We start from the raw sequence: 26,098 nt of genomic DNA, 5'->3' as shown, positions 1-26,098 counted from the left end.
CTGGTTCTGCTCTCTGAAAGATCCAGATCTATTACCCACATTCATGTGCTGGGGGTATGTGGGAGTCTCTTGTGGAAAGAAATTCAAGGCTGGGTTTTTTTTTTCCCCTTGGCCTGTTATTTAGGTATTTTTTGGGAGAGGGACAAGCTGCATTGTTTTGTTGGTTTTGTTCTGCAGTTCTGTTTATCCCTTCAGTAACTGTCCCAACACAGGGTGACTCGATAGCTTTTTGTAAGCAGCTCAAGCAATTCCTGCTGAAAAATGTCTGTGGGGGCTGAGCCAGGGTCACCCACTCATGCCCAGCCTAGAACACCCTGCCAACTTCCACTGAGACTTTTCCCATCCCCATCCTCTTGCTGCAGCTCGTCTCTGCCTGACGTCAGTGAAAACCTTCCCTTTGCTGCAAAATCCCCAAGGAACAGGACAAAAGTGTCTTCTTCCCCTTAAATCCTTCTTCTACTCTTTTCTTTTCTTCCAACCTGTCCCTTTTCTTCCTCCTGCATCACTGACACTGGCAGGACCCCTGTCCCTGTGCTGCTGCTCCTCCTGGCCACATTTCTCCCTCAGACAAGTGGGACACGGGAAAAACATCCCCAGCTTCTCCCCCCCCTTACCCTGAAAACGTATTTTTCTTTAAATACACATGAAAATAGCTCTTGCTGGGCCTCCTGCTTTTTAATTGTGTAGATATTACAGCTAATTACAGTTCTATTAATATTTCACTTTGAATTAAAGATTTATTTTCCGCACCCTTCTAATCAGGAGGGAATTAAATCCACACCCAAGGCAATTGCAGGCACTGGCAATGCAGCTCCCAGTTGAAAAGGACCATGTGTGATTCCTGAGCCTCCATCTCTTTGACAAGAGTGACCCATGAGGAGGAAGGAGGAGGTGGTGGCTCGGGCATAAATTATTCAAAGCCCTCTTGCAGAGCTGAGCCAGAAAGTCCAGTCCATAAGATGAGGTTTCATGTTTTCCTATATTAAAAACAAAAAAAAATTGCAAGCAATGTGTCTCCCTGATGGCGCTTGGTGGCCTCAGCAGTGGACACAGTGACCTTCCCGGCTGGCCAGGGGCCAGGGCAGGGGGAGGCCGGAGGCTGCGTGGCCAGAGCTGTGCCTGCCTGGGGGACAGCCACGGGCTGAGGGGGGTCAGGGCACCCAGAGCTCCTGCAGGGGTTCTGCGAGCCCTGGAGTTCAGGGAAGGGCTGCACCCTGGAGGTGCTGGAGCACCCTGCAGCCCCTGGACAGACGTGAACACGGAGCTGGGAATCGGCTGGGGGTGTACCCCAACCCTGCCCCCAGGACAGGGGAGGCAGCCACTGGCTCAGTTCCTCCTGCTTTGTGCCTGCCAGGGTGATATCGATCCTGGCGGACAGATCCGTGTCCATTTGCTGACGGCATCGAGCTCTCCTGGAGGGTTTGATCAGCTTTGTCTGTGCTCTGAGCAGAAGCCCCAGCCATCGGCACAGAGACCTTTGCTGGGTCTGCACAGCCACCCTTAGGGTCACCCCATGCAGGGGCTGTGCCCCTGGAGTCCCTGGGGTATCTCCCATCCCTCCCTGCAGCCTCCCAGAGCCCCCTCAGCCCCCACATCGTGGCCTTTCCCCGTGTGCCAGGGGAAGTTCAGCCTGAGCCAGGTTTCCAAATGTTAATTGGGTTTTGATGTTCTCGATGGTGACACGAGCACTGTGATGGTATTTTGGGTTCTTGCTGACGGCTGGGAGAGGGGTGTGAGAAGGGGAGACGTGCAGTCCATGAGGCTTGGAGAAAACAAGAGAAACACTGCCAGCAAGAGCATCCCCAACCCCTGGGACTCAGGTCCCCAAGACTTTGGGGATGAGGATTTTTCATCAGAGCCAGGGCAGCAGTGAGCCAGGGCAGCTCAGTTGATAATTCAGCCCAAATTCTCCATAATTTGTCCCAGAGACCTTCCCCCAGGGATTCTTTGGGATCTGAGCAGAGCAGTGCAGGGTGGGCTGGTGTCCTCGTGGCCAGGTGCTGCAAGACCCCGGGCTGTGAGTGGAACACCCTTGTTTCTCCTTGAAGGCAAGCACGTGTTTTAGAAATCCCTGGGAGCTGAGGGCTTCACCCGACTCGCAGCAGGGAGCTTGACCTCAGGGTGCTTCTGAGAGCTACTTTTGGCCAAGGGATTTGAGCTTGGCTTATCCCGAGGTATCTGGAGTCCCCTCAGCCCTGGCTTGGGGCAGGCAGGGGTTCCTCTCCTCCCAGGGGCTTGGTGTTTGTGTTCCCTCCCTGTTGGCCACCGTGCAGAGGTCCTTTAGCTTCAGTTCCTGGCATCGGCGCTGGCATGGCTGAGGGATGCACACACGTGGGGCTGGATGGGGCTGTAACCCCTGGGCTGCACACACGTGGGGCTGGATGGGGCTGGCCCCCCCCAGCTGCCCTCCCCTGCCCCAGAGCAGAATAACAACAAGCACCACGGGTTCTTGGTGTAAACAAAATCACTGTGACAGCCTGGTCGCTCTGCAGGAGACAGCGCTTGGGCATCATCCCGTGAGCACCTGAATCCATGGGAATGTTGCATTTATTTTGATGGCAGGAGGGTGGCTGGGCAGCTTTTTAGAAGATGTATCTCACTGGAGAGCCCAAAGCTCCTTCACAGGCCCAGACAGGGCGTTGTGCTGGAGCTGGGCAATCTCGAGTGCTTTTGGAAAACTGGCTCCTCTCTGGACTCCTAACCAGGATCTGGGCAAAAAGGAGCCCTTTGCAGGGGCACCCTGCCTGCCTGGGCCCTGGCTGACCCCTCTATTACAAACAAGCAACACAAGTCACCCCTTAGGGAAGATGAGGCTGGAATTGTGTGTTGGAAGGTCCGTGCTTTGATCTTTGGTGCTGGAAGGGGCAGGTGGAGCGGCAGAAAGGCCTCCCCGCAGCCAGACCCCGCTTTGTGTGCAGGGAAGGGTCCCCGCAGGGGCTGAGAGCTCTCAGCCCCGAGTGCCGGCAGGTGAGCGCCGGGTGTGCCCTAATTGCTCCGGTGACCGAGCAATCAGCACCGTGTCGTGGCCGTGATGGATCGCAGCAGTTAACGTGTCAATGGTCATTACCGGGGGGTTGTGTTTTCTCTGGATTAATGAATCGACACAGCACGACAAGCTCCTCAGAGCCGCGGGGGCTTGGGAGGGGATTCGATGGGGAGAGAAGGCGATGCAAGAGCCGAGCTCCGCGGGCATGTGTGCGGGCCGGGAGGTTGGCATCGCCGGGAGGGCGAAGAGAAGGGCATCGGCTTGGGGGGACAAACATTCTCCCGCATCGCTGCCTAGGGCAGCTGCTCCCACCTGCGAAGGGAATTTGGGGCTTGGCTGTCAGTGCAGGGAGCCGGAGACCCTCAGCAGCCTGGCGAGGGAACCCTTCCTCCGGGAGCCGGGGGACCACCGGGGCGGGGGTCCCCGCGCTGCGCTAGTGCTTTAAGAGGCTGGCAAAGCCGGCGGCGGGCTTCCCAGCTCCTCTTCATGCAAAACTTCCCCGGCCTCGGCTCTCCTCCTCCTCTTCCCCCTCCTCCTCCCCCTTCTCCACCTTCTCCTCCTCCTCCTCCTCCTCGCCGCGGCTGCGGTGCGCGGAGCGCGGCGGGTCCCGCCCGGCTGCGGCTCGCTCGGCTCCCGGGCCGGGCCGGGGCTGGGGGGGCCGGGGCCACCCCCGCCACACGCTGCAGGGCCCCCCCGGGCTGCCCGCGCCCCCCGGGCCGGGGGCGGATCGCGGCACCGGGCACCGGGCGGAGACGGGGCCGGCGGCGCCGCCAACTTGGCGCTGCCCGCGGGTAAGTGCGGGCGGCGCGGGGGGAGCATCCCCGGGGCGCTCGGTGCCCCCGGACTTTCGCCAGGGGCTGGAGTGCCCCCCGCTCCCCCTCCCCGCAGCCTCGCCGCCCCCCCCCTCCCCCCGCCACGCTCCGGCAAATTTTCCACCTTTCCTTCTTATTTTTGGTTTTGGGGGGGCTGCGACAGGGGGGGCTGTAGCCCGGAATCCCCAGCCCTCCCCCGGCTCTCCCCTTTCCCACTCATCGCATTATTTATTCATCGTTGGGGGTTGAGGAGCGCTGCCCCCCCTCTCGCCCCGCTGCCCCCGCCGCGAGGGGAACGGGGGGCACCTCCTGCCCCGTTCCCCAACCTGCCACCTTTGTCCCCTGAGGTGCCCACCGCCCGGCGGGGGCTCCGGGAGGGGAGCTGGGGGGCTCATCTGGACGGAGGGGGCTGGAAGGGCTTGGGGCAGGAGGCAGCGGGCGCGGGGGTGGCCGTGGCCAGGGCCGAGCCGCCGGCGGGGGCTGCCCTCGCCTCGCCGCAGCGGGCAGCGCCCGCAGAGCCGCCGCAGGGCAGGGCAGGGGCGGCAGCGGAGCGAGGAAGGGGCTGAAGGCGCTGCCCCTTCCAGCTTGGAGGGGCTGTGGGGGGTAAGACCCGACCCCGCGGAGGCACCCCCGGGCCGGGCAGAGCCCCGCTCCAGCACGGGCTCGTTTCCTCTCCCGAGTGCTCTCCCGCTCCTTGGCGCTTTCCGGGCGAGCGGATCTGAGGCGTCGGGAGCCGCTGGGGAAGTTGGCAGCCGTGGGAAAAAAACGGAGAACTCTCCCACCGCCTGCCCGGGTGCAGCCCCGCCACCCTCCTCCTCCTCCTCCTCCTCCCCCTGGTGTAATGAGCTTGCCGTGCTCTGCCAGCCGGGTGATTTTCCGGGGGCTGCTCCCGCGCTGGGGGATGCCCGCTGCCTTCGGCGGCGGCTGCGACGGAGAGAGAGGCTGCGGGTGAGTCACTGCCTTTGCCATCGCCATCGCGCTGCAGGTGACCTGTGGCTCGGGGCTCGCCGGGGGTGGCACGAGGCAGGGCTGCGGTGACCGGGGGAACCCACCGGCACCGGCCGCGTGCCCCGGGCAGGGCCTGGGGAGGGAGGGAGGGAGGGATGAAGGGAAGGAGCGGAGCTGATCTGTTGAATGCAGCGAGGAGCTCGGGAGAACGCCACGAGAACTGCCAAAAGAAAAAGCTCATTTCCTTCTCTCCCTTCGCTCCCTGTAAGCAGCATTTATCTGCATCAGGGCAGCGGATGGGGGGTGCAGGGGACGTGCTGGGCAAGGCTGTGGTGGGGGGAGAGCTGGGGCAAGACCTTCTTCCCTGTGACCTGCTGCCTCCGTGCTGGGAGCCACGGTCCGATGGGATATGCAGAGATCCCAGCTGATTTTGGCCAGCCTGGCCGAGCTGGAGGGGCAGTGCTGGGGGCTGCAGTGAGGGTGGTCCTTTACTGCGAGGGTGGAGGGACCCCATGGGCAGCATTGGCTGTGGCTGCCCCGGGCTGGGGATACAGGCAAAGCCCTTTTGGGGAGGGCATCAGGCACTGGGCTGGGGGTGCTGAGCTGCATCCCACAGCAGCGCCGAGAGGATCCTCCCATGGGAACCGAAGCTCGGGTGCAGCCGTGGCCCGGCCCCGCGTCCCGGGGGCAGCATCGCCCTGCAGGGGAGCCCGATGGCTCCCCGAAAGAGAGCATCACGTGCTTCAACTTTGGCATCAGGCAGGAGGAGGATGGATTTGTCAGCTCAGCCACCCCCTTCCAGCTCTTCCCAGAAAGGCAACGGCTTGAAGAAGTGGCAGGTCCTAATTATAACATCGCGAACCCGCGCCCGCCGCCCTCCCCGGCTCCGCGCCCGCCGCGGGCACCGGCTCTTCCTCCCGGCTCCTCATGGAGGGCTTTGCTCTGCAGTTCCCCGGACGGCCCCGCTCAAAGCCTGGCTCAGGACGGGGGGCTCTGCTGCAGCTGGGGGTGCGGGCAGGGGCTGGCACTGCCAGGCCGTGGTCTTGGGGTGCGGGTGCGTGATGGGGAGCGGGAACGCTGTGTGGTGACACGGGCACTGCCGGGCACCGGCAGTCAGGCCGCGCTCCCGCTCCAAGCCAGCGCCATCCCAAACTGCAGACGATGATAAAAAATTAATTGCGGGATTTTGCTGCACGTGGCAGGAGTGGGGATGAGCAGCATCTTCCCTCCCTCCAGCCTCTCCTGCTGGAGCTCTCTGCTGCCGGCGGAGACCCTGTGCTGCCCCGCAAGGTGAGCTGTGTTATCTCTGCTCGTTCCATGGCCGTGTCCCGCTCTCGCCTTCCCCCGCCGCGCCATCCCATCCTTCAGAGTGAGGGATTAGCCCTGACCTGCTTGGCGGGAGGGAGGCGGAAGGAGAGGGCTCACTGCAGCTAAGGATATATATGGTGTGATAAATATTCCCTGGGTCTCATCCGCGCCCCATGGGACCACTTTTGTTTGGACTTCAGCACCCTTCAGGGGATGCTCCAGGGCAGTGAGGTGGGTGGTCATACCCAGCTTTCCCCCCCATGGGGCTCTGAGCTGGGCACTGACAGGACCTGGTTGCAGAAAGGCAACCTTGGCAATGGGCTTGGGCTCGTGCGAGTGTCATGGTGTCTGTTTGTGCATCGATCGAGAGGTTGCTGGGGCAGGGACTGCGTTTTGGAGCTCCTTGGGTGGGTTTGGGTGGTACAACCTGGGGTCTCTGCTCGCCACTGCCTGCTGAGCCGTGGCCTTGCTTCTCTGAGCGAACGCTGGGGTGCTGGACCTGAATACTTAAGGTTTTGCCTGTTGAGAGAGAACTTAACTGCCATCCCCTCCCTCCCTCTGTGTCTCAATTGCACTGTACTTCATGGAGCTTTTGCAATTAAAAAGAGCAGGAGCCAAACTAAGTTCCCTGTAACCGCCTGCAAACAGGAAGAGCGAGTGTGTGCTAATTGGGATATTGTGCTGCCTGCTGGCTGGCCCTGCTTGCTGGGGAAGTGCAGGTGGGGAGAGAAATGGCCTGATTTTTGAAAAAGATGCTGTTGAGCTGGTGGAAGCCAGTGTGGCTTAAGCTGGCACAGCCCTCCCAGTGGTGGGGCCGGGCTGGGGTCTCTGTGGTGTTGTGCTGGTGGCACTGGGCTCCTCAGCAGCTGGGGATGGGGACGTGCAGGCGAGTGCTGGGCACAGCCTCTTGGCTGCTCATTCCTGCATCTCCTGGGCCGTGTCACTGGCTCAGCTTCTGCCTGGTTTAACAACCCCAGAATGTCCTGGCTCTGAACTGGGAGGTGACGGGTCCTGCTGCAGGCAGAGCTCTGCGGTCCTTGGGTGCGGGGTCTGTGTCCCACTGCAGCCCAGCTGGAGCAGCACTTGCAGGGACGTGCAGGAGGAGCTGTGGGAAGGAGCAGCACAGGTGATGCCTGAGATGGCTGGTACTTCTTTTGGGCACTGGATGTAGTTTTGCAGTAGGAGCTCTCCATGGTGTGGGGGAATTTTTAAAGTGTTTGATTTCATAGAAGCACAGAATGATTTGGGTTGGAAAGGACCTTAAAATTCATCCAGTTCCAGCCCCCATGGGCAGGGACATTTTCCACTAGACCAAGTTGCCCCAACGGGGGCTCCCTTGCCCAGCTGAGTCCTCCCCTGCCCTTTCCAGGGACCCCTGTGTCTGGCGATGCCGGTGGCCCAGTGGCTTGGCCACCACTAGAGGGGGACAGGATGCCACCGTGCTGACCAGCCCTATGTCCCGGGGTGCCAGGACCCGCAGGGCTCTGCCCATGCCCCCCATCTCTGCCTGTCCCAGGGTGGCAACATCCCCAGCACCCGGCACCTGCCTCTCTGCCCTGGTGCTCCTCAGCCCACCCCGGCTTGGACGGGTGATGACGCAGCCCTGGAGGCTGGAGGTCCTCTCAGTTTGGTCTGAGAAGTCCTTGCACTGCGTTCCAGACCCGGACCAGGCTGTGGTGTGGCTGGGATAAGGGCGATGGGAAGGCTCCTTCCTCACCGATGTGTGGTGGAAGCAGGAGGAAGCAGCACTGCTCCTTCCTTTGGGGCTGGGGGAAGCACCACACCGGGCCATTCCCACCCGTTATTCCCGCCCTTGGGGTGCCCCTGTGGAGCTGTGCAGGTGGGGCAGAAGGGCAGCTCTGGCCCCTCACTGCCTGGAGCACATGGGTAAGGCTGTTCCCTGCTCCACGAGCACCTGCTGTAGGCAGGTGTCTTCTTCCAGATGTGCATCTTCCTCCAGATGTGCAGCACCAGCCTCCTGGTGGAGGGCCTGCTTTGGGGAGGCTCAGGCACGATGGGAGCAAGATCTGGGCTGTGCAGGAGCAGTGGCTCGTGTGTGGCTGTGGGGATGGGGGAGGCAGGTGGAGAGGACAGGGATGCTCATCTGCCCCCCCTTCCCGGGCCGTTTGCAGCCCGGGCTCATCGGGTGATTCACACTCCATCTCCCCTAATGATTCCGTGAGGGATCTGAACCAGCTCCCTCCTCCCCTCCCCATTATTGGCGCTTTCTTCTTGCCTGCCGTGATATTTTTACCTTCAGTTCGTTCAGATTATGTGATCAAAGGAGCCACAAAGGGGAGAGAACAGAGAGGAAAAAGCTTGAAAGAAGAAAGGGAGAAGCAGTGGGCTCTGGGGGCACTGCCAGCTCCGTGGGAGCTGCCATGGGCTATGAGGGTTTTCCTGGGAATGGGTCTGTGTTGTGACCAACCCAGCTTTGATGGGCAGAAATGTCGCAGCTCCAGGGATGAGGGTGGGAGCAGTGACCGCTCTCGGCTGGTGCAGGGCTGCTGGGGGGGACAGGACTGTGCTGTCTGAGCATCCCTTGGTGCCTCCTTGGCACGGGCAAAGCATGACCCGCTTCCAGGCCGTGCCAGGAGCCACGTTCCCCTGCTCCGTGCCCGCCGGAGGTGCATGGGGTGGTTCTTGCAGAGGGGACAGGACTGTGCAGAGGGCTGATCCCTGTCCCTGATCCCCACCTGAACAAGGGCTGTGCTCCCAGGGGCTCTCCCAGCAGGCTGGGGCGGGCGATGTGCTGCAGCATTCCAACTTCCTGCCTTTGGAAGCACCGGGTAATTCTGGTTCCTTAAAAGCCCTGGCTGTCAGAATCGCTTTGGAGATGGGCCTTCAAGCGGCTGCGGCGGGCAGGGACGTGCATAATTTATGGAGGTGAGTGGAAGCCAGGGTCCTCCCGGCCGGGGGAGCCTCCCCCGCGATGTGACGGGCTCGGCACCGGCTCGGGTGGGCAGCACCCCCGGGGCCGGGGAGGATCCGACCGCCAGCCGTGGGCTTGGGTGCCGGGCTCTGTGCTTGAGCTGAGATTAATTTAAGCTGTTTCCTTGGTCTCGCTGTTGCAGCCTGTCCTGCCTGGGGAACGCATTTGCCTGCTCGGCTCCGCGCTGCTCTTGCTGCCTGCATTAATCATGCGCTGCCCTCGGCATCCATCAGTGGCTGCTGGGAGGCAGCAGGGACGGGCTCGAGGGAGAGCCTGCCCGGGGGGAAACTGAGGCAGGGGCTGTGCTGCCCGGGCAGGGGCTGTGCTGCCCGGGCAGGGGCTGTGCTGCCCGGGCAGGGGCAGCTCAGGTGCTGTCGATATTTGCTGCTGGAAGCTGTCGATAAGGGAAGTTTGCAAAGAAGCAGCTGCTGGTTCAGGAATCAGTGGCCTGAAGGCAGAGCAGCAGGAGCACAGTGCTTTGGGTAGTGACTGGGGTCCATAATGCTGGATTTTGTCAGTGCCTGGCTCTGGCTGAGGACACAGACCAGCACTGAGCCTGCTCAGTCTGTGGTGCTCAAGACTCGTGGGCTCACGACAGGTGACTGAAAAACCCGCTGGGAAAGAGGAGGGATGCTCTGGGGCAGGCAGGGACCAGGGCTGGGGGTGTATGTGGGATTTGCCCCCCACTCCCCACCCAGTGCTGTCCTGGGACCTGTCCCACCCTCACCGCTCCCTAAAGAGGCGATGGGGGTGAGTTCCAGGGCCTCCCTCCAGCCCTGAGCTGGCCACTGACCTTGTCCTGCTCTGTGGGACAGAGCGTGTGTGGTGCCCTGACCAGCCCCTCTGCCCGGATGCAGTTTGGGCTGAGCCAAAGCCGCTGGCAAGAATCAGAAATCCGGTGAATCCCAAACCTATTTTTTGCAATAACCTCCAGTGGTAATTTCTGCTGGACTCCCTGACAAAAGCTCAGAATAGCCAATGTCCTCTTCATGCTCCTGCTTAATTTTCTCTCTCGCCCCTGTCCCCCTCCCTCTCAAGGTCTCCAGAGGAAGGACGCGAAGCTTCGCGTGGGCTCGTGTCTCTGCTGCCGTCTGTCCACCCTGGTGTAGCCATGCAGAGCCCGGCACCCTCCAGCAGCCCGGCCGCCCACCGTTGCCCCGGGGCCGGCGGCACCGGCGGGAGCCGCTGACGGTGCTGGAGCGGGATCCCCCCGGAGCGATGGCACCCGCCAGCCCGGCCCCCTGAGCGCCGCCGCCTTCCCGGCCCGAGCTCTGCCCCAGCACGGCCTTGGCGATGAGCGGGGGTCACTTCTGCATGGAGCGTCTCTCCTTCTGCCTCCTCCTGAGTGCCTGGAGCTGGGGGTGGGCGCCCGGGGGTGCCGCCAAGCCCAAGGGCCAGGGCTACCCGCACATGAACTCCATCCGCATCGACGGGGACATCACGCTCGGGGGGCTCTTCCCCGTGCACGGCCGGGGCGCCGAGGGCAAGGCCTGCGGGGAGCTCAAGAAGGAAAAGGGCATCCACCGCCTGGAGGCCATGCTTTTCGCCCTGGACCGCATCAACAACGACCCCGACCTGCTCCCCAACATCACCCTGGGCGCGCGCATCCTGGACACCTGCTCGCGGGACACGCACGCCCTGGAGCAGTCGCTGACCTTCGTGCAAGCCCTCATCGAGAAGGACAGCACCGAGGTGCGCTGCGTCAGCGGGGGCCCCCCCATCATCACCAAACCCGAGCGGGTGGTCGGCGTCATCGGCGCCTCGGGCAGCTCCGTCTCCATCATGGTGGCCAACATCCTGCGGCTCTTCAAGGTAGGGCTCGGCCGGGGTGAAAGGAACCCCTCGGCACAACCACCGCGGGTGCTCTGGCAGTGTTCCTCCGTGCGTGCCTCTTCCTCCACAGCTGGGGGAAGGTGTGAGCTGGTGTCGTTAAAATGCTTCTCCTGCCTCCCCCGGGTCCCCAGGGATCCCTTCCTCCATCCCCCTCCGCTGACGGCACTTGGAGCAGGAGGATTTTTATTTCTTCTCCCCCGGCTTCGTGGTGAGGGGGGATGCTGGTGGGGGAGGTGGGCTGAGGATGGGTTATGACACCAGTTATGGGGGTGCTCGATAAGGGGTGTGGGTTATACCCCAAAGTGTAAGGTCCCATCTGAGCCAGAGGGCTGGGCAGCTGAGGACAGGATGGCTGAGGAGTGCAGGGACAGCTGGGATCGCTCTGCTCCAGCCCATGGGACATCAGCCAGGTTGGGGGCACTTGTTCTGTGCCACCAACCCCAGAGGTGCTCAGGCTGTGATGGGATGAGGGCAGCTCTCCCTCCAGTCAGCTGCAGGAATGCCGAGGTGATAATTCCTCTCCCCCTTGCTGTGTATTTACTTATCTGCAGCCACGTCCGTCCCTCTGCAGGAATGAGGGAAGAACATAAATATTCTGTACCCCCAGCAGGGTGGGAGCCCCATCCCAGCTTGGCCTCCCCCCAGCACCCTGTAACCCCTCTGTTCTGCAGGATTGGTGCTGTTTCCCTTTCTCTCTTCCCCCTCCTCTTCCTCTGCCAGCCCAGCTGAGAGCCGGGTGCCCTCCTGGGAGGGCTGGGAGCTGTTAGTGAAGACAGAAAATCCAGATTGCTGATGGAGTTTGATTTTTCTGGGTCCCTTTTTTTTAAAATGTGTTAATGTTCCAGGCAACGAGTGAGAGGGCTATTCAATAATTAAAATAATATAAATTAGTGGGAGTGGGAGGAACTTAAAAGCTATTTGCTGAGACAAGAAAGATTGAATGCTTGCTCTGGAGAAGAGGAGGCAGGCAGGCAGTGGGGAAGGAGGCAGGAGAGTGACAGTCAGAGGTACCCACAGTCTTTCTAGGTTCTTGCTTTTTTTTTTTTTTCTTGCCCTTCTCCAGTTTTGATCCTTGTGTGACCTGTGCAGGAAGGATGTCCCCAAGCTCAGGTGCAACCCTGCCCCAGCTGTGCAGCCAGACACTGGTGCTGCTGGTGGTACATCTTGAGCCCCAGCAGCTTTAATGCAGAGCCGATCCCATCCCAACAGGACAGGGAGGAAACTCAAATGGGGAGAAGGGCAGGTAAAGAGAGGATGGAGACCTCAAAACCCTCTAGGAGGGGAGGACAAGGTCAAGCTCAGTCCTTCCTAGACAGCAGCAAATCCTGGTGTGGGGCTGAGCAGGTGCACAGAGTTGGTGCACTCCCAGTGGTCCCCAGCACAGGAATACCATTCCCATGGGATGGGGTCTTGTCCCACCCCACTGTCTGGGCACAGGCAGGGGCTGGGGAGTTCTGGGGTCTCTTCCTCCTGCCAGGACCTGAGTGCTGCTGCCGCTCTTTGTTATTCAAACACTGGTTTAATGGCTGGGACGTGCTGAAAATGAAAGTAAGGTGACTTCCATCTCGCGCCGCCACTGACCTTTAAGCGCAGGTGACTCTGCTCGGGGGTTCAGCGAAGCTCTGCCCTGTGCCCATTCTCTGGGGAATGGCACTTGCTGGAGCTCTGCTCCTGCTTGGCCCCATGTTGCTGTGCCACTTGTGTCCCCCTTGGTGCTCCCTCAGCACAGGGACACTGGTGTGAAGTGCTGGGAGCTGGAACGGGACCCGCTCGCGATGTCCCCTCCCTGCGGGCAGCAGGGGCAGTTGTGCTGCTGTTTAAAGCACCCTCTGAGTGCTCTGGTTTCTGAATTGCTGAAGTGCTTCTCTGGGATGGCTGCAGCACATCTTGGGGGGGGTGTAGCATATTTGGGAGGGCTGTACCATATCCAGTGAGCGGTGACAGCACAGAATCAACTAGAAAGTCCAACAAGATGAAGAGAAAATACAAGTCCTGCCGAGTCCTGGCTGGGAGGGGGCACAGCAGCCCCCCTAGTTTTCCCTGGGAGCCTGGAGCAGCCCATTCTGTCCTGTGACCAAACACACAGCAGGGGTGGCTGTTCCTGTCTCTGGATGATGCTGTCCTTGCCACGGTCCCTTGCCACATCCCACACTCCCTCCTGTGCACCTCTCCCTGTTCCATCCCTGCTCTCCCTGCCAGGCTGGTCCTGCCCCTCCCTGACAGGGCTTTTCTCGCTCCTGTGCTACATAAATAAATAACAGGTCCTTCGTTAGCTGCCGCTGCCTAATTAAAGCTGTACATCAGTGGAACAACTTGCAGATGCGGCATCCTCTGTCCAAGCTGGTTTCATCACTCCTCGTTGCTCTGCCTGCAGAAAATCCTTCCCCCAAATCGGTGCTCTCGGCTCTGTGCGATAGCATCTCTCTGGCGTCACTGCCAGAGCGCTCCGGCACGTTCCAGCTCCTTCCCACCCCTCACTGCTGGCTTTCCAGCCCCAGCTCTACCCACTGTCTCCTGAACCACCACAGCGGGGATGGTGCGAAGAAACCAGATCCGTGTCCTGCGAGTGTGATCCCCAAAAACCTGCGTCAGGGTTTGGGGGGTGTTTTTCATCCCCATCCAGAAAGAGCTGTGACAGGATGGAGCCCAAGTGCTCAGCATCCTTGAGCATCCTTGGCCAGAGGATGGACTTGACACGTGCCAGGGCACTTTGAGACGCTTGTTTTCTCCGTGTCAGTGAGTGCAGCCGCTCTCCTTAGCGCAGGAGTGTTGTACAACATGAATAATTCACCTGGGGACGGTGCTGCCTGTGGTGTGTGCGGCACAGCCACGGGCACTTGGCACCTGCAGGCACACGAGGTTGTGCTGCCTGGGGCTGGGGGTGCAGAGCAGGATCAGCCCCTGGTGCTGAGCCCCCCGGCTCGTGTTGGGGTGCCCGAGGCTCTGGGGGCAGGAGCGATGCTGCGTTTGGCACACGCTTCCCCACGAGGTGGGTGAATAACCTTCACGAGGTGGGAAGGTGGCTGGGGGTCACTCTGATTAATCACCCCCTCCTGCCACTTCAGTTCCTTGCTCTTTGCTGGGTTTATTTAAACAAATTGCAGCTGCCTGGCTCCCCTGGGCTGCCCCGGCCCCACAGCCCTGAGCTGTTCCCTGGGCACGGCTCGGTGAGGAGGAGTGGGAGGCCGAAGGGACAGTGTTGAAGGGCAGCATCCTCCTGCACCTGCTGTGCTTCCCGGGGCTTTATTTTTACCTTACTGCTCCCCGAGGAGATGCTGAGGGCTGGCCCCTGGCTCAGCACTGGGCCAAGGAGAAGGGGCAGCAGGACAGAGCTGCAGCTCCTCTGCTCCGATGCCCGACCAGCCCCGCTCAGCCCTCCCTGCTCCAGCCCCTGCGGTGCTTTACGCTCTCCCTAATTAAAAGCTGCCATCCAAATGGCTCGATGATGGAAATTCTAATTAAATCAATTCCATCTTGTCAGTGAACCAGAGGTTTGCATAAGATATGCATGAAATTAATAATTATGGGTAGGGAATTGGCTGTTCCCGACCCTGTTTCTGGGATGGGGGGGCTGGTGCAGGAGCCCCTGCTCGTGGGGTGCTCCTGACAAGTGTGCCCAGCTCTGGCTCTGCAATGGTCCTGTTGGTTTGGGGTAATTCCCTCCTGGCTGCTCAGGCCGGTGTTCTGATCGATGGTTTGAGCCTTAGCTGGAATGTGCTGAAATTGCTGCCTTTGATTCTCCCCAGTCTGGGGGATTCTGTCCCACACTGGTGGAGAAAACGCCGCAGCAGCTCCTGAGCCCTGTTAATGATGGGTGACAGTGACGGGCACAAAATCCAGCTTTTCCAGCGCATTGGAAGTCAATCACACCAGTGCATTGATCCAGGACGCTGAACCCTGGCTCCCACCTGCTCTCTTATCCCAAGGGACAATTCTCCAGGCTGGGGGTACTTCTGGATGATGCTGATTCTGGTTTTTGGTTCAAAAAAAGAGGAGGAAGGAGATTTTATCCCCTGCCCTGGGATTACTCCCCACTCTGACTCACAATGAATTCTTGGGGTGCAGGAGAGCTTTCCTGCCCCCTCCTCAACCTGGTGCTTGTTCTAGGCTGGAGATGAGCCAGGCAAGGGACCACCAGTGGCCAAATATGCAGCTCAGATATATTTCCAGCTCCCCCTTCCCGCCACATCCTTCTTTCTAAGAACCTTAAATTCCCTGCCTGCATTTTGCTTTTATGGACCTAAAAGGACTTTTGTCTTTTATCTGAGAAAATAGCTGGTGCCAGGAGTTGGGCTATCAAAAAGGCAGAGGGGGAAAAGGCAGAAGAAATCTATGAAATGGTCATTTGGGAACTGGTGTTTTATTTTCACTTTCATCCAAGGCAGAGGAGCGAGAGAAAAAAAAGCTCTTTTCTTTTGTTTATTAAAATACAGCTTCCAGTTTGTAGCCTGTGGATCAACAGGTATTTTCTGGGCTTTGTTTTCCAGCTGAGGTTGGAGCAGGGTGGGCAGGCCCGAGGTTAATCCCAGACCACCTGAGCTTGGATGGGGTGGTGCTGGCATGGGGAATAGCTGGGAAGCCTCTATCACCAGTGCCCTGTGCAGAAGGCAGGGGTCTGTTTTGGTTAAACCAAAACACTTCTCAGGGGAAAAATCATTGGGAAAGGATCCTCTGGAAGGGCAGGGTTGCATCCCTGCCTCCCAGTCACCTTTGACGTGGGCACTGCTGCCTCCTGTCCCGGTGGTGTGGGCACCCTGCAGGCACTGCCTCCATCCTGAGCCCGTGTGGGTCCTGCGGGCACGGCAGGAGGAGGGAGGGAGGAGCGGGCTCGGAGCAGCCCCCCCTGCCCGCGGGATGAGTGATTGCCAGGCGGGCGCCTCACCTGCTGAGCAGAATTTTAATCGAGTCTCAGGCACCGGCTCCAGTCACAGATCCCCAACGAGCAGATCAGAGCCCCTCGGAACGGAGCACAAAGCAGATTGTCACAGGGAGTAATCCTATTTGTGCCTTGATAAAGATTCCTTCCTCTCCCTCTCCCACTCCTTCTCCATCTTTCCTTTTTTCATCTCCTATTTCTCAGGCAGGTAGAAGGGTGGCTGCTCCTTTCCAGGGGCCTTTTAGCATTCAGGTGGAGTCATGGGTTTATAACACGGGAATTGCGTTTAACAGAGAGAGAGGCAGGAGTGGGAGAGGGGAAATAACAGAGAAACAAAGGAGAAACTGGGAGCTGCAGGAGTGGAGGAGGATGGAGGGGGTTCTGGGGCCGGGAGACCCAGGAGGATCTGTGGGATTGCCCCGGTGCCCGTCTCTTTATCCTCGGGATGCTGTGCCCCAGCAGGGCTCCCAGAAAGCTGGCTGGATTTTATAACACAAACTAGGGTTCCCACAGACCCCAAACCTCCCCCTGGCCCCTGCAAGCCCACCCAGGTGTCTCTGCTGCTGGGAATTGGCTGACTGCTTATTGGGGAGGGGCACTGGGTGAGGCAGCCTGAGCTGATTTGGGCATCCCGGTGCCTGCTCAGCCTGGAGGATGGCTGGGATCCCTCACAGTCCCCTGTGGTTCTGGCAGCTGCAATTACTGAATTATTCCTAAGTGGATCAGAGGGAACAGGAGAGAAGAGTCCTGGAAGAGCTTGGGATCATGCTCTGCACTCGCTCACCCCTGAGGCATGGGGTGGTTTGGGGTCAGTAATGCCCTGGGCTGTTCCTCCTCTGTTTTCTCTGTCCTGCAGTAAAGCAGCACCTGCAGGAAGGTGAGAGGGTGGTGGGTGGCCAAAGCCTTCCCTAGGATGCACCAGCTCCAGGCAGCCCTGCTGCCCTGTGGCTCCAGTCCCTGCCATTATTTAAAACCTTGCCCAGGTTTGGGGCAGGGCTCTGCCAGCCCTTGCTGCACCTGGGGCAGGTACCTGCTGGGGACTGGGATGGGGAGACGGTGGATGGGGCTGTCTGGATACTCGGGATGTCTTTGGGAGGGAGCTTCAGGCTGGTGGTGAGAACCTGGGCTTGATAATTTAATAAGCCTTTTCCATCTTGAAGATAAATGAGGATGTGTGGTGTGTTTTGGAGATGGAAAGTGCTGTGTAAGTGTTAAACATCGCCTGATCCTGCGCTGTTAATCACCCCCGTGCACTGCGAGAGGTGCGGCGGCTCTGGTTAATTTAAAGGGCTTATTTATGGCTTGGGTGGGCAGGACCCGGCAGGGGGGTTGGATCTGTCCTTCCTGGGGGAGGAAGCCAAAGGGAGTCCTTGGCAGTGCTGGCCAGGGCAGAATTTGGGTTTTCTCTTTGGCCTTTTCCACGCCAGGCACATCCGATGCTCAGGGAGCCCCTCTGGGGTCCTGCTGGGTGTCCCTGAGCTGCGGGTGGTCCCCAAGCCCCGACGTCTCCTGGAGCCCCCCCGTCCACCTGGTGGCACGTGCTCCACCTGACCCACGGTCTGCCTCCACTCCCACCTCCCTCTCCCTCAGATCAGGGCTTTGGGAGCAAGGGCTAGGGGAGGGCATCGCTGTGGGGTGGAGATCACCTGCTCCCCCTGATGCTTTGCCTTTCCCTCCTCCACCCCAGATCCCCCAGATCAGCTACGCCTCCACCGCGCCCGACCTGAGCGACAACAGCCGCTACGACTTCTTCTCCCGCGTCGTCCCGTCGGACACGTACCAGGCCCAGGCCATGGTGGACATTGTCAAAGCCCTCAAGTGGAATTACGTCTCCACCTTGGCCTCTGAGGGCAGCTACGGGGAGAGCGGCGTGGAGGCCTTCATCCAGAAATCCAGGGAGGATGGTGAGTGGATTTCTCCTGGGACGGAGCAGCTGTGGCAGTGGATGGGGTGGAGGGAACACGTGAGCTCCCTGTGCTGAGCTGGGATGTGTTTGGGGTGATGAATAGGGTGGATGGTGCAGTTTGGGGCATGACCCCAGAGCAGTGCTGGTTTTGGGGCTGCTGTGCTGATTGCAAGGACAGTGAGGTGGCCAGGAAGGATTCAAGCTTTCCAGCAAGGGTTGGGACCGGCAATACTGGGCTTCCCTCTGCAGGGCAGGCTGCTTTTGGGAAGCATCTCAAGATCCCATTCCCTGCTCCCCAGGAGACCTCAATTTCTCCAAGCTGATCCCTTCCCTCTGCATCTGAGCCACGCGCTGGGCATCTTCCAGAACAAAAGGCTTTTACAAATATTCCCAGGTTTTAACAGAAAATAAAGTTGGCACTACCGTGCAAGTTGCCCAATTTTAGTGGAATTATCCCTGAGGGCAGGTGCTTTAATTTGTCTGTGAGCTTTGGACAGGCAGAAAGTCCATGCTCAGCAAAACTCTTTGGGAGGATTTGTCTAGAGCCAGAAAGCGTTTTGCTGACGGGAGCTCTGGGATGCTTAAGGGGGATTAGCAGCCTCGGGAGCAGTGGGGGAGCTTGTGGGTACCTGAGCATCAACCCTGGGGCAGCTGGGATGGGTGAGGAGCCCTGGGAATTGCTGCTGCAGGCACTCTTACCGTGCACTTGGAGCTGCCCCACGGAGGGCTGGCACAGCACTGGGGTCCCTCCTGGCTCTGGCATCACCTCACCTGTGCAGCAGCACGTGCACAGGGTGAGATGGGAGCTAAAGGGTGTTTTTTGAGGCAGTTAAAACCCTGCAGCTCAGGCTGCTGCCTATTACTGGCTTAAGTGTGTCTGAATGGCACATTAGGTTCTGGCAAAGTCGGTGGGACACCAGCCTATCTGGAGCCAGTCAAACTGTGTTATGGCCTTATAAATGGATAAAGGGAATAAAAACTTCCAGGTGACGAGCTCCTAATCAAAGCCCTATAAATAGGAACAGCGTTAATTCCGTCTCGCGCGCGCCCTGGCACTGGAACCAGCAACGCTTTTAGTATGCAGAGAAACCCATCTGGGGATCCAACCTGGGAGCTGCTCTTCAGGATTTTCACTTGAAAAGCAGAATATTTTCATGGGGCTGTGGTTTTCCAAGAAGGAGCGCGTGGGGATGCTCCGGAGCAGCCACTGCTGGGGGTGTGTGGGTCTGGGGTGCAGAGGTGCTGCTGGGGGTGTGGGTCTGGGGTGCAGAGGTGCTGCAGGGTGTGTGGGTCTGGGGTGCAGAGGTGCTGCTGGGGGTGTGTGGGTCTGGGGTGCAGAGGTGCTGCAGGGGGTGTGGATCTGGGGTGCAGAGGTGCTGTTGGGGGGGTGTTTGGTGCCCGGCAGGTCTGGGGGAGTGGCTGGAGGATGCTCTGCTGCCCCATCCATGGGTGCAGCCCCCGGGGGTCCACGTGGCCAGGAGCACAGGCACGATTCAAACCCGTGCTCCTCCTCCATCAAGCACCAGTTAAGGAGCAGTGGTTGTGCCTTGTGGTCCTGCTGCAGCACAAGCACTTCTCCTTCGAGATACCTGTGGTTGCCACAAACTCCTCTAACCAGATGTTAACGATCTGACAGCGTAATTGCAGAGTAAACGAGTGTACATGGAGCTGAAACAGCCCCGTGTTAATCCAGGGCTGAGAGAGTCCTGTAATTTGTGTATCCACATAACCCAACGATTATGTGCATTAGTGATAATTTAGTTATCAAAAAGCATAATTCCCCAGTGACTGCAGTGTAACAGTGGTGTGAGGGCAGCCCAGTGGTGACGCCGCGTTCCTGATGCGCTGCAGGAACACAGATATTTGTAAGAGCTGTCGTGGGCCAGCCTGAGCACAGGACCTGGGTGGGCCCTGACCTGCTCTCTGGAGCATCTCCCATGGGGATGAGTGCCATGGCTCGGCCTCAGATCCTCAGTGAATAATGGCAAGGCTGGACTGAGAACATGTTTTTTCTTTTCTTTTTTTTTTTCCTTTTTTTTTTTATCTGAATCCCCCCCAGCCCTGCCCTCTGTGGTGGTGGCTGCCAGGCTGGAGGAAGAGCCAGGCTGTGCCCACTTCACCTGTCTTGTCTTCCCTTGTGCAAAGGGCTCTGCTGACACCAAAACCAGTGTGGATCCACTGGGAAGGATCCGTCCCCTCAGTTATAGCCAGGTTGGATATGTTTGGCTCTCAGTTGCATTTCTCCAGTAGCCTAAAGGGTCCTGTGATTTATTGCTGCTCCAGGGGCCTCAGCCTGTCAGAGGGATGGAAAGGGCTGTCAGCTGAGGGAGGATCTGACCTGTGCCAGGGGCTCTCCAGCTGTTGGTCAAGCAGTGGAGATTATCTGTGCAGGGTGTTTATGCTGGGGGAACAGCCAGTCCCAGCCCAGCCCCTGTCCCAGCCCCAGCAGAGACCACGCTGGCTCTGCCCAGGGCGTTCTGCACCAGCCCAGCTCAGGGTGAGCATCTCCCCACTCTCATCCCCACAGTGCTCGGCTTCATTTCTCATGCCAAGCCTGAGCTTCAGAGTCGGGTTTTATTTCCATCAGGCAATAATGCTCATTGCTGTCGTTAGCAGCTCGCACTCAAGCTGTTTGCTTTCTGATGCATTATCAACTTGACCTTCAGTTTCAATTTTTAGCAAAGCCTCACGTTGAAGCTTCACATCGCAGAGCAAAGCGTTTCTGCTCGAGGCTCAAACCGACCTCCGACGACGAGGGGGGAAGAAACTCACCCTGCAGATGGGTTATTCTTGCAGCTGGGGCTGGCCCTGGGCTACCACAACACACTGACCCGTCTGGCTGTTATATCTTTATTTATATATCTTTATATCTCTATGCATATTGCACTTACTCTGGAGATGATGCTGTTGGCCCCTGGCGATTGCTGGTGGCTGCACTGGTGGCTGGAGGGTCCTTACTCACTAGAGTGCTGTTTTTTTGGGTGCCAGAATTGCAGAGATGTTAAGACTGCAAAGGACGAGAATTCTTCAGCCATTTCTGAGTATTTTAAGTGCTCCCCCAAAGCATCCTGCTCCCAAAAAACATCCTGCATAGGCAGTGGGTGTCAGCTGAATTTCCCTTGGGCACCAAGGTGCACAGCAGGGCCAGTATCGAGGTGTCCCTGGTGTCCCCACCTTCAGCCCTTCTGTCCAGCACCTCCCCATGCCCCTGACCCCTGGCATCCTTTGGGTGGTTGGATAGCCACATCTGCAGCCCTTTGGCTCTGGGTGGTTGATGTCTCTGCTGTCACTGAGCTCTCAGAGATGAGGAATTGGATTGATGTTTATGTAACAGAGCTGGTGAGCACAGCGTGTTGTGCTGTGTGTTGGAATGTGCAGTGCTGGGTTTGTGAAGAGGGGAATATTTCCAGCCCAATACAGGACTCCTTAGTCATGTGTCTGGATCAATTTTACTGTCGTTTCCCCCTTCTATTGTTTTATCCTTCACTGAGTTTTCTATATTTTTAGTTAAGAGCCTGATGTATGTTTATGATGCATTTGCTCATCCCCATGTGACATCCCTGGCTGTCTCTTTCTGGTTTTAGCTGGGTTCATTACTTTTGGTTGATGCACCAGGATGTTGCCCCCAAAAAGCCACTCCCAGGTCTTAAGGCAGGAGGTTTGACCACAGCATATCGGTCTCACCACGCGTGGGAGCTTTGCCTCCATGAAGACACAGATCCGTGTTCCTAATGACTTCTCCTTTAATGAGTTGGTTCCTGGAGGCTTTGAAGTCACAAGAATAATGAATCCTGGGGCAGGGGAACAGCCCATTCCTCCCAATTAAGACTCTGGGCTTGGGAATCTCATGTGAAGGGCTGGGGTTAGGACGGGAGCCAGGGGTGGGCACGGGAGCCATGCGGGTGCTGCTCACAGAAGGCCACTGCTGCTGGGCTGTGCAGAGCCCAGTCCCTCCTCAGGGTACCCAGGACTGCTCGGGGTGCACATCCTGGTGGGGGGAACATGCACATTGCTGTTCCCAGCTCGGCTGGGCCAGGTCCCCCTTACCCAGGTCCCTGCTCACCCTGTGCTCGGCAGCCGCCGGCTCTGCGGGAACCCTGGCAGAACCCCCTGAGTGCTGGGGCAGTCAGTGCCAGCAAAAGCTAATTAGCCACCTGCAATCAGGAGGGGAACCCGGAGCGGCTGCACTCCCACTGAGCCATAATGGTGGAGATTAAACCCTGCCCCGTGTTTGACAACAGGCACTACCCCAGTGGCATGAGGAGAGTCCCCGGGGCCCTGGCGAGGTCCCCCCGGGCTGGGGACGATGCTGCTGGCAGGGACATGGCCATATGCCTGAGGATGGTGCAGGCAGCCTTTGAAGGGGAAGTTTGGAGATGGCTCAGGTTGGGTTTGAGGCTGTTTCTTGCTGCAGGTGCCCTCTGTGCTGCGCTGCCATCCGTCAGGGACAGCAGGCACGGGATCTCAACTGAGCATCCTCCAACCCAGAACCTGCCTCCAAACTGCCTCCAGCAGCTGGTTGTGGGTTGTTACCCCCTTCCTGGAGGCTTTCCCCTCTATTCCTGCTCCTCTTGGCCTTTTCCCAAAACTGGGGGCGGAAAGGGGCCTCCATCCCTGACCTCCTGCCTTCTCCTGGAGTCACATCACACCTTCTCACGAGTCAGGGAGCAGTGCTGTGCCATCCTGCTGGAAGAGGGAGAGCGGTCGCCTCCTCCCCATCGCCTCCACCTCCTCACTTTGATTTCTTGCTTTAGAGGAGTGTTTTGACTAAATGGATTTTTGTGCGAAGACAGTGGGAGCATCGCTTGGCAAATCCCTTTCCACTGCGGTGCCAGGGGCTGTGAATAATGCAGGTGCTGAGAGACAGGGCTCCCCAAAACACACAGCTCTGCCTACCCCGGCCTCTGCCTGCCGACCCCCCGGACCTCTTTCTTTTCATTATTAGCTTTTCATTAATTAAGAAGATAAAAACACTAAATGGTGCTGTCAGCATCTGCTGTGGCAGAGAGGGGCTCCCAGGCCCTGCAGGCTCTTACCTGGAGGAGCTGCTTTCCTTGTTAGCTTGATTTAGTGGAGAAGCTGAGTAACATGGTCATATCTGAATTGCCATCGATTTAGTCTCTTTTCTTGTTTATTTATGGGCTCATCTCCTCTGTCCCCACTCGTTGCTGTCTCAGGGAAGTCCTGAGGCTGGGTTTGCTCTGCCATGTGCCTTGAGCCCCCTGTCCCTGCATGGCACACTCACGAGTGCACACGTGTGCGGTGGCACGTGTCACAGCGGGGTTTGTGTCATGGTGTGGCCCTTCCTGCACTCCCTGTGCCCAGGGCCGAGCACACACAGCACGGGAGCCCCGGGGTGGTGGTGCCAGGGGGCATCGGGGTGTGCCCATGCTAGGGGGCACTCAGGGCTGTGCCTGTGCCAGCCCTGTGCTACCACGCGTGTGCCACGCTCCTGCCTGGCTGTGCACAGGCTTTTGGAAGGTTCTCCTGTTTGCAAACCGCTGCTTTTGTTGGATTTTCTCCATTAATTGCCGTGGAAACTGTAATTAAGCTGCAGGGTGGCCCCTGGCAGCGTGCCCTGCCCCCTGGCCTGGCCCGGGGCTGGGTGGTGACCGGGTGAGTGTCCCTGAGTGTCCCAGGGACGTTCCCGTCCTGCCGGCACTGCCTGATGCTGCCGGTCTCGCCTGGCTGATCTGTCTGTCCGGGTGTCTGTTTATCCAACTCCCTCCTCTCCGTCCATCTGGCTCCCCATATGGGAAACAAACAGCAAATTGGCCCAATTTCTTACCATAGGAAAAAAAAAACCAAAAACCCCCTGAAAAGTGCCGGCCAGCAGGTTCAGGCTGGGGATGCTGTGCCCCCATCCCCACAGTCCCCCTTGCTGCCTGCTCAGCACCCAGCAGATCCCCCTTCTCTCCTTTTCTGGCTGCAAGGAGCCAAATTTTCAGTTTTCCTGCAGCCCCATGTAGGGACCAAACCCTCCCAGAGCCTGTCCCCATCCAGTCCTGCCCTGCTCCTCTCCAGGGCTGTGCACTGGGAATCTCTCCCTGCCCTGAGTGCTAATTATGCCGACCTTTGCTTAATCTGGGATCTGTTAGTGGCAGGAGGCATCAGCCGTGTCATTTACTATGCAAATTAAGACCATCAATTACATCCAGAAGGTCCCACAATGTTTAATTTTCACTCTCATCTCTCTCTTTATTGGCATCTGCAGAAATGCAGGAGCAGGAGGGCTCTGGCTTTCCGGAGCTGGGAGCCCAGCAGCCATGTGTGTGGGCTCTTCCAATTGCCAACTTCCCCTTATCTCTTTTAATTTTAATTACCTGCTTTTGCAATGGCCCCTTGAAAAGCTGGGCTGAAGCTCAGCCGGTGCCGCAGGGATGGGACTAAAACCCTCTGCAGGGTCTGGCTGCTGTCTCGGGGTGAGGGGCTCATCTGCTCTTCCCACGGGCTGGTTTTGCCAGAGTTTGACCATTCCATGTGCAGAACCCTTTGCAGCTCCTGGGCTGGGGAGGGGCTGGTGCTCGGAGCTGGAGCCCTGGGAAGAGGCTTTCCGGGGGGGGACGGGAGCTCCGGGGGTGTCTCAGTGCCGGGCTCTCTCTGCCGCAGGCGGGGTCTGCGTGGCCCAGTCCGTCAAGATCCCGAGGGAGCCCAAGCCAGGAGAGTTTGACAAGATCATCCGGCGCCTCCTGGAGACCTCCCATGCCCGGGCCGTCATCATCTTTGCCAACGAGGACGATATCAGGTGTGGAGGGGCCGGCCTGGCTGGGAGGGGGTCTGGGGCAGGGGGGACTGACGGGACGTGTCTGCAGTGGGGAGAGGATGCACCATGAAGCGTGGCAGGGACACGGTCACGGCAGGGACCCACCAGAGCTGACCTCAGAGTGGCCACCTGGCCCATCATTGCCATCTAGCCACAGCCACACGGAGCTGAACAGAGGGAAAATCCGCTTTCCGTTGGTTTTGGAAGCCGTGGCTGCCATGGCCCACTGCTTCTCAGCCGGACAGGGCTGGCCTGGGCAGGACCCAGGCACTGGTTCTGCTTTGCTGTGCAGCCCCAGCCCCAGCAGGGCAGAGGAACAGGTCTGGGGGACCTTTCAGGGACCCCCCCCCACTCTGCTGCCCAGCAGGGCTGGGGACGAGGCCACGCTCCGGGGTGAGGAGCTGCTCTGCGGGTGAAGAGGCGTCTGTGGCTCTGTTGTTTATGGAGCAGAATGATTCACATGGAGCTACCCCTGATTTCCTAAGTGTCTAATTTATTAATCAGCAAACATTATGTAAATGTGGGTAAACTGTGAGTTTAAATCAGTTTACATCAGATGTGCAAACGCTCCCAGTTTCCTCTTTCCTTCCTCAATAGAAATGTCTGTGGAGCTGCCATCAGGTGGGGGTGAGGGGGCAAGGGGGTTTACCTTGATGGGTAAATGGCAGGTCCCGTTACCAAGAGTCTAGAAATAGTTACCCATCCAAATGGGACTGCAGACCTGGGCAGTGGGGTTCCAAACCACCTGGCTTTAGCTCGGGCATGGGGTACTCCATAATCCTGACCCTCTTGCCAACTTGAGCTGTGGAGCCTGGAAGATGGGGATCAGGGCCATGCTGCTGGACAGGATGGACTGGGAAGGTACTTGCTGGAATTCCTGCCTGGCTCAGACAGGGTATAAATCAGTGATGCCACAGGAATGTCCTGAGTTTGCCCCGGGGAGATCCTTCTCCTCCCAGGGACTGTGGGCAGCTGGAGGTGCTGCTCGTGCCTGGAGTGGTTCGTGGGCTGTGCCCGCCCTGTCGGGATGTGCCCGGAGCTCGGAGCAGCCAGCAGAGCTCCCACTGCACGCCTGCCTCTTCCCATCTTGTCTTCACTCTCTGCTGGATTTCTATGGGCTTTTTTCCTTATTACGCATTTCAAACACCATCTGGACTTGAAATGATCAGCTCCGACGCGGGGGGTGAGTCACAACCTGCCTCTGCTCTGCACGGGGAGCCGGAGCTGCCCCGGGCCCGCTCCCGCACAGCCGGGGACCCACCGACCCCCTGGGAGGCAGAGCCCGGAGGGTCGGATCCAGGAACACTCCCTCCCATCCAACATGGAGAGTTTCTGACCTGCTGGCGCCGGTGGGGTGAACAGGCGTGTGTCTGACTGACTGGCACGACGGGGGTGCTCAGCAGGACGGATCCTTTGGCATCTCCACCCCCAACTGCTCCTCAGCTGCCCGGCTGAGCCCAGCAGAGCCCACCTTAGCTCCGTCCTGGCCACTGTCAGCACTGCCTGTTCCTCTCCCATGGCTGGTGATGCTGAGGAGCTGGAAGCACAGGCTCTCCCTGCTGCTGCTTTCCCTGCCTGCTGCAGCATAACCTGATATTTTTTTTTTCTTTCTTAATGTTGGGTAATTAAGGGGAAATTCAATTACCAGTCAGCAAATATGCAAATGAGGTGGGAGAGGCAGCCCAGGCTATGAGGGCAGAGGGTGTGGGAGTTGAGTTGCACCATTTAGTCCTG

General features: G+C 58.8%; 1 protein-coding gene across 4 annotated transcripts in view; it reads left to right on the top strand.

The window, feature by feature from the left end:
• Nucleotides 1–3,717: 3,717 nt before the first annotated feature.
• The window catches only part of GRM4 (glutamate metabotropic receptor 4), a 35,649-nt gene continuing 13,268 nt past the window's right edge, over nt 3,718–26,098 (top strand). Inside the window, exons 1-4 of one of the 4 annotated variants that reach the window (XM_027728490.2) lie at nt 3,718–3,777; nt 10,025–10,798; nt 17,383–17,599; nt 24,211–24,346. In XM_027728490.2, coding sequence (XP_027584291.1) covers nt 10,280–10,798; nt 17,383–17,599; nt 24,211–24,346 — 872 coding nt within the window. In that variant the 5' untranslated portion in view covers nt 3,718–3,777; nt 10,025–10,279. Of the gene's footprint in view, nt 3,778–4,288; nt 4,747–5,137; nt 8,941–10,024; nt 10,799–17,382; nt 17,600–24,210; nt 24,347–26,098 lie in introns of those variants that run through there. The other 3 variants (XM_027728491.2, XM_039383885.1, XM_039383883.1) reach the window with 3 other exon arrangements.

Source organism: Pipra filicauda, unplaced genomic scaffold (assembly GCF_003945595.2).
Source record: "Pipra filicauda isolate LSUMZ 115617 unplaced genomic scaffold, ASM394559v2 scaffold329_size807674_pilon, whole genome shotgun sequence".
Classification (NCBI taxonomy): Eukaryota; Metazoa; Chordata; class Aves; order Passeriformes; family Pipridae; genus Pipra; species Pipra filicauda.
Note: the sequence above shows the minus strand (reverse complement) of the source record. Positions and strands in the feature narration are given on the sequence as shown.